The 9779-nt window shown below is 47.7% G+C and overlaps 4 protein-coding genes across 5 annotated transcripts; all 4 read right to left on the bottom strand.

Moving 5' to 3' along the window:
• Window positions 1-25: 25 nt before the first annotated feature.
• On the bottom strand, window positions 26-778 carry LOC117896222 (protein D2). The gene is made up of 2 exons (XM_034804356.1): window positions 642-778; window positions 26-578 (listed from the first exon to the last, which is right to left on the bottom strand). Exons 1-2 carry the CDS (start codon window positions 726-728, stop codon window positions 96-98), a joined length of 570 nt encoding a protein of 189 aa, XP_034660247.1. The 5' UTR covers window positions 729-778; the 3' UTR covers window positions 26-95.
• Window positions 779-1897: 1119 nt separating this feature from the next.
• LOC117896848 (protein D1) lies at window positions 1898-2668 on the bottom strand. The gene is made up of 2 exons (XM_034805372.1): window positions 2491-2668; window positions 1898-2434 (listed from the first exon to the last, which is right to left on the bottom strand). The coding sequence occupies exons 1-2, from the start codon at window positions 2635-2637 to the stop codon at window positions 1913-1915; spliced, it is 669 nt and encodes a 222-aa protein (XP_034661263.1). The 5' UTR covers window positions 2638-2668; the 3' UTR covers window positions 1898-1912.
• Window positions 2669-3567: 899 nt separating this feature from the next.
• Window positions 3568-4837, bottom strand: LOC117896979. Its single transcript, XM_034805534.1, has 2 exons — window positions 4345-4837; window positions 3568-4282 (listed from the first exon to the last, which is right to left on the bottom strand). The coding sequence occupies exons 1-2, from the start codon at window positions 4742-4744 to the stop codon at window positions 3846-3848; spliced, it is 837 nt and encodes a 278-aa protein (XP_034661425.1). The 5' UTR covers window positions 4745-4837; the 3' UTR covers window positions 3568-3845.
• A 3327-nt stretch (window positions 4838-8164) lies between these two features.
• On the bottom strand, window positions 8165-9733 carry LOC117897018. Of its 2 annotated transcripts, none has more exons than XM_034805589.1 (4): window positions 9373-9733; window positions 9018-9306; window positions 8752-8933; window positions 8165-8364 (listed from the first exon to the last, which is right to left on the bottom strand). In XM_034805589.1, exons 1-4 carry the CDS (start codon window positions 9583-9585, stop codon window positions 8206-8208), a joined length of 843 nt encoding a protein of 280 aa, XP_034661480.1. In that variant the 5' UTR covers window positions 9586-9733; the 3' UTR covers window positions 8165-8205. The 2 variants fall into 2 exon arrangements, with proteins under 2 accessions (XP_034661480.1, XP_034661481.1); XM_034805590.1 differs by having other exon boundaries at window positions 9045-9306.
• Window positions 9734-9779: the final 46 nt, after the last annotated feature.

The following is a 9779-nucleotide window of genomic DNA, read 5'->3' as shown; positions in this document are numbered from 1 at the left end:
GTCCACCGATCGAGAAGCTCGCGGCTAATTACTCGTCGCGCTTCAATGCGAATTTTAATAGTTATCAGACATACAATTTGTGACTATATTTAATGCTACTTCTTGCCCGAGAGCTGCTTGTACAGCTGGGGCACATAGCTGTCGTACTTGGCCTGAAAGAAGTTGCCGGCCACAGGAGTGCCAAGATCGTACTTCGCCACGAACTTGCTGGTGCTGAACTTGGCCCGATTGTCGCCGCTGGTCTTGGGTATGCGTTTCTCCTTGCAGGACAGCTTCTGCTTCTGCTTGAACAGCAGGAACACGTAGCGATGCAGACCCGTGCCATCGGGCGGCCCTGCGCCCACATATTCGGTGAGCACGTCCCCTGTCGCGATCTTATTTCCGGGTATGTTCACCACGAGCCAGTGATGCCACTCACGGAACTTGGGCTCCTTGCGACTGGGCGCATCCGGATCGGTTAACAGGAGCGTGTACATCGCACCCGGCTCAGCGTCCCATTCCACAGTCGGATGAGCCTTGACTTGAGTGGGCGTCAGTTCGGCTCCCTTGTCGACGACCAGGCCGGCTGCATAGGTGACCTACGAGGAGTTACTGGAGGTCAGAGAGGTCAACTGGAGGTCAACCGCCTATTGGGAACCTACCTTGAGCAGTGCAGCGGGCGCCGCAGGGAGTATATCTGGAACTATTCCATGCTTTCCAAAGCATTCGGCAGCCTCGGAGCTCGACATTTTCCAAAATTAAATTATAGACTGCTGGAACAATAGGCAACGAAAAAGGCCAGGAATGCTATGATCTTAATATACATATGTACATATGTTAGGGACATTTACTTGCATTTAATGTATTAAACCGTCCCATACATACATATGTGCATACACACATACTTACATTTAAATAAATGGAAAGATAACGCTTGGAACGGTGAATGCAGCTGAGAGAGCGGTGGAGATGCTCGCTCATTCTCTCTTCTGTCTTCTCCCACGATCTCCAGCCTGTTCCTCTTCCTTATTGCACGCTAATTCCGCTACGTTTTGCTTGCTTGAATAGGGGTGTGAGCAGAAGAGTGTTAAATTGCTGTTCTTCTATGTGGTCATGCGCTGAGAGAGAGAAGCAAAAGACAAGCGAGGAAGACAAGGAAGCGAAGACAAGGAGTTAGCGAAACAAATTTTGTCACGTACGCATCGGTCCCGCGCTATTTTCACGGATTTCGCAGTGTTTACCAAATAATTAAAATTTGTTTTCGGTGTGTTAATGCTAAAAAAGTGTTACTGCGTGATTTGTTGATGTGTCCCTCGCGAGATGGAGCACTTCGGTGCTCCATCCGGCAGTGACATAACCAAGCTAGCAGCGTCTCGCAAATTCCATGCTCTCTTCTGTCATCTTCCATGGTCTCCTCTTCCTTATTGCTTGCCTATTCTGCAAATGGGAGAGCGGATTTTTAACCGTTTGACCAGTTGCTGGAGCATTGGAATGAGCGGGAGAGAAGAAGAATGGAAGGAATGAGCGAGTCACTTAGTCACGTACGCATGTCGGTCCCGCGATATTTTCGCGGATTTCGGAAAGTGTTTAACAACTAATCGAACAATTTTTTGTTTGTTATTTTTTGTTTGTGTTTTATTCCTGCTAAAGTGTAGTTGTGTTCATCTTTACATCAATTTGTCGTTTCCAATTTTTTTGTGGTTTCCTTTTTGTGCGCCCCTTGCGAGATGGAGTCGTACTGGGCTGCAGTGGAGTGAGCGGGAGAAAAGAAACCAAGGAATGAGCGAGAAAATGAGTCACGTACGCATGTCGGTCCCGCGCTATTTTCACGGTTTTCGCAATGTGTTTAAAAACTAATCAAAACATTTGTTTTTTTTTTATGTTTTTTGTGTGTGTTTATTTCTGCAAAAGTGTCGTTGTGTTAATCTTTAAATTAATTTGTCGTTCCCAATTTTTTCGTGGTTTCTTTTTGGTGCGCCCCTTGCGAGATGGAGTCGAACAGGGCTGGGACATCGGTGCTCCAGCCGGCAGTGAAGACATTGCCAGCCACCGGATAGCCAAGCTTGTAGCGTCTCGCGAATTCCATGCTTTTGAAGTTGCTGCGTCCCGTTAGAATGTGCTTGGGCAGCTTGGGGAAATTGAATTTACAGTAGTCCCGTTGCCTGTAGAGCAGAAAGACATAGCGGTGCATGCCACTGCCAGAGGCCGGTATGGCTCCCACATAGCCGACGCGAACATCCCCCATGATGAGCTGATTGCCGGGAATGTTGAGCACCATCCAGTGCAGAAATTCCCGCGCCGAGGGCTGCTGGGCGCTGGGCGCATCCGGGTCGATCATCAGCAGCGTGTAGTAGTTCGTCATGGGTGCGCTCCAGGCCACATAGGGCTCATCGCGCACAAGCATGGGCTGCAGCTCCACGGCGCGATCCGCTTCAATAGATCCCAGATACGTGACCTAAGAGGGGAGGGAATACGTATTCAAGGCCGTGATCCCTCCGGGATTTTACTCACATTGAGAAACTCCTGTGGCCCTGTTTCTATTATATCCGGAATGACTTCCAGGTGCCTCAGGAACTTTCCCACCTCGGTTTCCGAGTCAAAATCAGCCCCGCACAGCGTCCAGCTCAGGCAGAGCATTAACCAGTGGTGGACCAACATTCTATCGCAGTTTTCCAACTGACTAGAAATATTCCTTGAACGCAGCTTAAATACACTTGAGGCTCACAGCCAAACACCTTTACTTAGTCCATGGTCCATGGCCCTTAGTTTTTGGGCAAAACAGCTGCCGACTCGATTCTGATTGACTCATTTGTCATCAATTTGCGGCCCTGCACACCTTTAATTAGTCTCCAAGTGAAAGGGAAGTGCTTGTCGTGCCTCAGAGCAATTTTGTTGAGTGACCAGCGACTTGCGTGCTGCCAGATTCTAAAATCACTAAACCCACAATCAGTTAGAACATCATTCAGTTGGACAGGCCATTGACGCAATTACCGACGGCTTTTCAACATGCAAATCGGAAATACACTATCCAAGCGGCGTACGAGTTATTTTTGGGGTAAGTTTGATTTTTGTTATATTTTCAATTAAATTATTAAATTTCATCAATAAATCATTTTGTCAAATTCTTAAATTTTGAGTGCTTTTACATAATTCTGAAACAGGTTTATCCGAATTAAAAAATATAAAAATACCAAATAATTCTATTTTCTTAAATTTGTATTATAAAAATTGAAAATAAGATTTATTTCTGATCCTTTTCTCAGAATACAAATCAAAAAATAGTTTTTATTTCATAATTTGTATTATATAAATTATGATCCCTACGATCCATGCCTTTGTAGGGTATCTCCAGTGTAGGTTTTACAGGCCACTTGGCTAAGTTCCTTCTGTCATATAAAACCACGTAGACCCCAATCGATTAGACCCAAGAGCGCCTTCTGTGATCACGAAATGATTGAATAATCGTTTTGGATAAATGTTTTCAATTTTTGCATTTTAATAAATTAAATAAATAATATTTCAATTCAGTAGTGGGTTGATTTTTGGTCGATAGAGAACTAATAGAGAAATTGCGAACAGAAGGGGAAGAAGTAGAGGAGTAGAAGTGGGGCTGGGCAGTGGCTATGTGGGTGGGGGATGGAGTGGTCTGTGGGGCAGCTGAAGAATGGCTAAAAACTCCCTCGCATGCTTCACCTTAAACAACTAAAACTATGGCCTAGGCATGTTCCGTTTCCATTTGGTCTGTTTGTTGACTCGCGGAGCCACCCTCCGGATTGTGCTCGGACGGGATGGCATCCTCGGTATTCCTTGGTATGTATGGTATGTACACATAAAGCGGCAGGGGGGCGTTGGGCTTGGCGCCTGATCTAGGAGGAGGAGCTGTAGCTGGACGAGGAGCTGGGGGAGGAGCTCGACGAGGAGCCGGACGAGTAGGAGGAGGAGCTGCTGGGATGGTAGGAGCTGTAGGCCAGGTTCTGCGAGTCCCAACGGGCATAGGGGCCGCTGTTCATGGGCTCCCAGCTGCTGGGATCGTACGAGGAGGCCGTGGTGCTGGGCACACCGTATTCCATGGCCGGGGCAGGCATGGGCACCATGTTCATCTTCATGCCGCCCAGCTTCTGGATGAGATTGTAGATGAGGAAGCCCAGCACCAGCTTGATGGCGATCTTGGACAGGATCAGAGCCTTGGTGGCCTTCAGGCCGATCAGAGCCAGCAGAATGGGCATGACCACCTTCAGCTTCAGCTTCATCAGCAGCAGCAGAGGCAGGAAGAGCTTGTCCTTGTTCTTCTTCTCAGCGCGACCTAAAAGAGACATAAAGAGGTCATTGTGGGTTCGAGCTGGGGTCACGGCTGACTCTACGCACCCTCCTCTTTGGGCAGCTCCAGATCGAAGCCGCGATCAGCGCGATAGGTCATCACGGAGCCAGCGAAGAAGGTCTCTGGCAGCTGGAGACGCATCTCGTTGGAGTGCAGAATGCGGCCAATGCGATCCACGATGACCTTGTCGATGACATCGTCATCGAAGGCACGGCCACTGACCTCCTCCTCCACATGGGCCATCGTGTCCAGATAGGTCAGCACCTTCTCCTTGAGACAATGCATGGCATTGGCATGGAAGCACTTATCCACAATGGTCGAGATCAGCTCATCGGAGCTGTGGATGCGCGGAGTGACCGCATTGCCCTCGATGGCAGCCCCAGACACTGCACCGGACACCAGCAGCACGCAACCGACCGCGAGCAAGGACGTAAAACGGATGGCCATTCTGTTTGGATCGGATCTCCACACTTTATAGATAGATAGACAAATATAATGGATAGACACTACCAGAGCGCGTAGTGTTCACGGCGAGGTCGATGCGACGACAATGTTGGACAGTTGTGCGAGCGACAACGGTTTTATACTGCCGCTCCCCACACACTCAAGAGAGCCACCAAAGGCAGACAGTGGCAGAGGGCCTGGCCTGCCTGCAAGTATTTTGGAGCGTACACTTTTTCGGTTTTCAGCAACGAAATCGAGTGACGAGACTGCTGGAACGCCAACGGGGCCGAAGCCGAACCCTAAGCCAAGTGTCCACGGAAAGCAAATGTCCAAAAAGTTTTTCACCAAAAAAATTACTATCTGGGTTGTCCACACGCAGGCCCACCGCCACTGGCCGGCCACTAACGCATGTCTTCAGCGCTTTCTTCGCTTTCCATATCGGCCAGACATATGTATTGGCCACCCCCGCCTTGGGCCAGCCTTTTGGTCTTCTGGCCAAAGTTGCATTGCTGACGCTCCGATGAAAATAAACTTTTGCTTCCTATTTAGTATGCGGGCAGTCAACTCTTACGCGACTGGCCGCAAGAAAGCCAGATCGAAGGGCTTGGGGCGGCACGTACATATTTCAGCGTATTGTGTCAAATTTCGATGCAAGAAATCAGTACGGAACTCACCTACGTTTAGGTATTGAACTGCCGGCTCCACCTCCTACTCCTGATTGGATTTGTCTTTGCTCTTTGTTTGTCTGCCTGTCGTGTATGCGGAACTGTTTGCTGAATTCACTTATCATGTGCACCTTTTGTTGGATTACGAAATAGATTTTCATTTTTACTTGTGACACATTTGCCGCAGACACGTTTCTTGCTTCATTTGGGTCAAACATCTGGGCACCGGACGGCTTCCCTTCATCCTCTTCTCTTGCATATTCAATGTTTCTAATTGGCGCAATGATTTAGTCAGGAATTTCCAATGGTAATTGCTTCTCATTATCATAACTTCATGCATCAATTGTTGGCCGGGATAATTGGTTTTCATTTACGGCAGTCCTTGTGCATTTGGATGCACATAATCAAAACGTCTGGAAGGAGTCCTGCCATGGATCAATAGCTGTAGTAAATTCTTAGCTGACATTTCCAGGCGGACAAGCACACAGATGCCGTTGACTCCTTGATTGTGCATTCATTCCGCAATCAATATGCGGGTCAGGAGTAAAAGATTAAATTGTGAATTTATTTTATTTATTTACTTTGCAGAAACTGAGCGGGATTTGGTTCTTCGGTTGTAGGTCGGAATGAGTGGATTATATATTTTTTTTACTCGAAAGTTAATGGATATTAAAGAGAATTGAGTAAGTTTTCAATGGATTTATTATTCATTCTGATGCGTTGGCTTTACCTGAAGATATTTTAAGCCAAAATATAATTTTTCGAGCCTTTTAAATGACTTTTAAACTGTGACATAATTTTTTTTTTTTTTTTACCATGTAATGGCATTGATTCCTTCTTCGATTTTAGTTGTTAAGAGCCAAAGTTTGATCATTTTCATTAAAATTATAAACTTAAAGCCCAAGGTACACATTTTTGTGTATTTGTATTTGATTTATTTTAAACTACTAATCCAGATATATAAAAATATTATAACAAATTCATAAAAAACGAACAAAAAAGTATCAAACTTTACTTGTAATTACTTCACGCCTAGTGACTGCCATTTCCATTTCACCGAAGATACAGCGAAATTGTCAACAACTTTGGCAAACTTCTAAGCGTTGCACAATCACAATCAAAAATCTCTGCAGCTGGATGCCAAAATTTCATTGCTCCATCCAACTCCTCCATCCCAGGTGTTATTCAATTGTCGTTTGTAAATAATGCAACAGGTGTCGCTGTCTAATTTTTATGTGTATCACTTTGCAGTTATCCCAGCGATAAAAGAAATTTGTGAGCAGCTCCAACGCCACACTTTTAGCTTGGTTCGTGCCAAACCAAAGAGCCGACAACTTTATGTCGCTCGATAAATTTCCATATGTCCGTGTCTTGGCCAGGCTGAGCTGAGGTGTGTGTTGTGTGTGTGCTGCCCAAAAACAGCGTCCTCATGCATGCCGATTACGATTATGAAAGTGGCGCCGGCTGTCCAGCTGTCCAGAGGTACCCCCCGAGTACTCCAACCTCTGTGCAGTCGCCTGATAAATTGGCATAAAATCTGTGAAAAATTGCAAACAGCGTGGGGCCATTGGCCGAAAATTCATCGATTCAGCCAATTTTCACACTTTATTGAGTTCTGGGATTGGGGGAACCGGGGAAAATGAATGCTTGACCCAACTATTTGCCAGCATTGCTTTTCAAATTAAGCTCGAGCTATGTAGAATATCCTAGCCCCGAGGTGTGCGGGTATGTCTGCGCTTTGATCAGAGAGCATTTAGTGCGTTAAGTAGCTGGGGAGCATATACTGGGTATGTTCTAGTCGTGGTCTCCGTTCTGGCATACTTTATCCCGAATTCCTGGTAAAACCTTCGTGGTGCAGTTGAGCGCAATCGTAGCTGGCAGGCATTTATTTTGTGATTATTTTCCTATTCTATTTGTGCGGCCAATCAAAGATTTATTTGGCTGTTGGGCAAACATGCTTCGCTGACCGAAGAGCATTCAATGGTTAGTTGGAAATGTTCCTGATCTGTGGGTGCTGAAACTGAAAGACTTTCACTCTTCGGTGGCTGTCAGCTTTCGCGCAAGTGAAAAGCAAAGAAATTTAAATTTTTAAATTATATTCAGTGGGAATGGATCAATTTAATCGATTGCCAAAGCCGGTCGGTCCGTGCCCCAAGCCCCAGGGTGCTTGAGTGGAATGTTTAATTAGATATTCTGCTGTGGGTTTGGGCTGGCCTGGGCTGGTTGGTTGTAGATTAAATTTGGCTAATTAGGACGCAATTGCTGTGCCTCCCCGCCGCCACAGCACTGGCCTATAAATATTGAATGCCAAGTGAAATTGGTCGAGTGCCGGAGACGGAGGCGGAGACTTCCACCCACCGGAGGTGTACCAACGTTAATTAGGATCCGCCTTCCCGTCTCCGGGGTTCATTCAGTTCGAAGTCTGTCGATGGCCTCGGGCAAGGCCTTAAAGATTAAGGATTACCGACTGACCTCCGACCTGCCCGTGAAATCAAAGTCTGAGCATGTTCAAGGCATAGGTTTATTCTGCTACTCTTTATTTTTCGGGTTTTCTGCCTTCTCTCTGGGTTGTTTTCATTCTCTTTTGTTTGTTGTTTTCAATAAATAGTTAATAAATATTATAAGTAAAGTCTAAAGAAAAGGTGCAGCAACGCAGGAGGTTAACGGGGGGAGGATGCCAGGCAGCAACAAAAGCCACAAACAACTTTAAACAATTAACAAATCATTTGGCCCTTGATGCTCCGCTCTCCACTCTCCACTCCCCGCTCTCCTCTCTCTGGTCCCTCTGGTTTTTGCGGCTTAGGCATAGCCCTTGTAGGCCATGTCCTGGGCAACTGCCAGCTGCTGTGGCTGCTCCACAACGGGTGCGGGAATGGCAGCGGCAAGGGCGCCAAAAGTGCGACCATCCCATGGCCCATGGGCGGTAATGTGGGCGGTGTGATGATGATCATGGGCAATCTGTTGGGAGCAAAAAGAGGAGCAACTTTAGCACATTGTTTCCCTCTGGCTTGGGGCCAAAAAAGACAAACGATTAAATGCACATTTTGGTGTGCGGGAAGTGGTGTGTGGTTTGAGAGTGTCAGTTTGGGGAAGCGGGAGCGGGTTGTGGGCGAGGATTCTGGCTCGACTTACCCCAGCGTGCGCGCACTCTTTCTGTGGGGGAATATTCTTATACATACGTGCATATTGTACGAGTCCTTATGGACACCTAATCCTAATCGTCGCCACAACTCACTCACGCCACTCAACGCCTCTCACCGACTCACTCCACTCTCTAATTACCACAGCCAGCGAATGCCTGGAAGACAATTGGAGGTGCGTTTTAGTATCGAGGCTGGGGCTTACCTTTTTGCACAATTGGAAAATGGCCAAACCAACCGAGACTAGGAAAGAGAAGAAGCCCAGGGCCAGGGCATTGAAGGCCTTGATCTTCAGTATGCCAATGGCCATGGGAATGACGGTGATGGCCTTCAGCAGGATGAGCACCAGAATGGGCATGGCCAGCTTGCGGAGACGATGCTTCTTGCCTGCAAAAGGGAGCATCCACATGGGTTAATAAACGTTGCCCAGTGTCTGTTGTGTGGCCAAAGAGCATGCAGAAATCAACCCACCCTTCTTGAAGATGTTGCCCTTCTTACCCCTGGCTTCACCATCGACAGCGGCGCCATCTTCTTCGTCGCCGTTCAGCTGCAGATTCAAGCTCAGCTCATCGTTGGCCAGATTGCGTGCCGAGACGGTGATCTTGGCATCGGCCATGGGCAAGTTCATGCTGACATCGTGTCCCTGGATGTAGTTCTCGAGGGCATCCATGAAGCCATCGGCACTGCTGCTGGCTCTTGCACGTGCATCATGGACCGGGCTCGCCTTCTGCCCATTGGAGCGCACTTCCAGGTTGGACAGCTAAGCGGGGGGAGAGATTAAACAGCTGCAACCAGCGGGACTCCAGTTTGATGTTTAATTTCTTACCTTGTAGCTGTCTTTGCTCATCACATTGTCCACGAAGCGCATGGCACGCTCTTTGATGCAGGCCATCGAGTCTTGCCCCGTGGCGCATTTGTGCTGCTCCTCGGCAATCAGCCGCTGCAGCGGCAACTGCTGCTGCGTGGAGGCGCCTGCCGCCGCCTGGGCCACAGCCATCAGGGCTGTCACGCCGACAATCACAAGGAGCAGTTTGGCCATTTTGTTAACTGCTTTGTTTGGTTTCGCTCTGTCTGCCGCTGCTGTTGCCTCAGTGCTGGCACAATTGCGTTTAATAATCGTTTTTCTATTGTTCACGATTTTTATACTCCCAATGTTTTAGCCTCAGCGGCGTCTGTCGGCGTCTCTCCCTCTCTCCCTCTCTCCCTCTCTCCCGAGTGTCGCAAGTGTCGCCA

The sequence above is a fragment of the Drosophila subobscura genome, chromosome O (assembly GCF_008121235.1).
Source record: "Drosophila subobscura isolate 14011-0131.10 chromosome O, UCBerk_Dsub_1.0, whole genome shotgun sequence".
Classification (NCBI taxonomy): Eukaryota; Metazoa; Arthropoda; class Insecta; order Diptera; family Drosophilidae; genus Drosophila; species Drosophila subobscura.
Note: the sequence above shows the minus strand (reverse complement) of the source record. Positions and strands in the feature narration are given on the sequence as shown.

What these genes read in the sequence shown, in the direction of transcription:
- LOC117896222 (XM_034804356.1), bottom strand. Translation starts at nt 728, where the DNA reads ATGTCGAGCTCCGAGGCTGCCGAATGCTTTGGAAAGCATGGAATAGTT. An exon ending in CGCCCGCTGCACTGCTCAAG is followed by an intron (nt 579 to 641) that starts GTAGGTTCCCAA and finishes AACTCCTCGTAG; the next exon opens with GTCACCTATGCAGCCGGCCT.
- LOC117896848 (XM_034805372.1), bottom strand. Translation starts at nt 2,637, where the DNA reads ATGTTGGTCCACCACTGGTTAATGCTCTGCCTGAGCTGGACGCTGTGC. An exon ending in GGCCACAGGAGTTTCTCAAT is followed by an intron (nt 2,435 to 2,490) that starts GTGAGTAAAATC and finishes CTCCCCTCTTAG; the next exon opens with GTCACGTATCTGGGATCTAT.
- LOC117896979 (XM_034805534.1), bottom strand. Translation starts at nt 4,744, where the DNA reads ATGGCCATCCGTTTTACGTCCTTGCTCGCGGTCGGTTGCGTGCTGCTG. An exon ending in GGAGCTGCCCAAAGAGGAGG is followed by an intron (nt 4,283 to 4,344) that starts GTGCGTAGAGTC and finishes TGTCTCTTTTAG; the next exon opens with GTCGCGCTGAGAAGAAGAAC.
- LOC117897018 (XM_034805589.1), bottom strand. Translation starts at nt 9,585, where the DNA reads ATGGCCAAACTGCTCCTTGTGATTGTCGGCGTGACAGCCCTGATGGCT. An exon ending in TGAGCAAAGACAGCTACAAG is followed by an intron (nt 9,307 to 9,372) that starts GTAAGAAATTAA and finishes CCCCCCGCTTAG; the next exon opens with CTGTCCAACCTGGAAGTGCG. An exon ending in TTTTCCAATTGTGCAAAAAG is followed by an intron (nt 8,365 to 8,751) that starts GTAAGCCCCAGC and finishes TGCTCCCAACAG; the next exon opens with ATTGCCCATGATCATCATCA.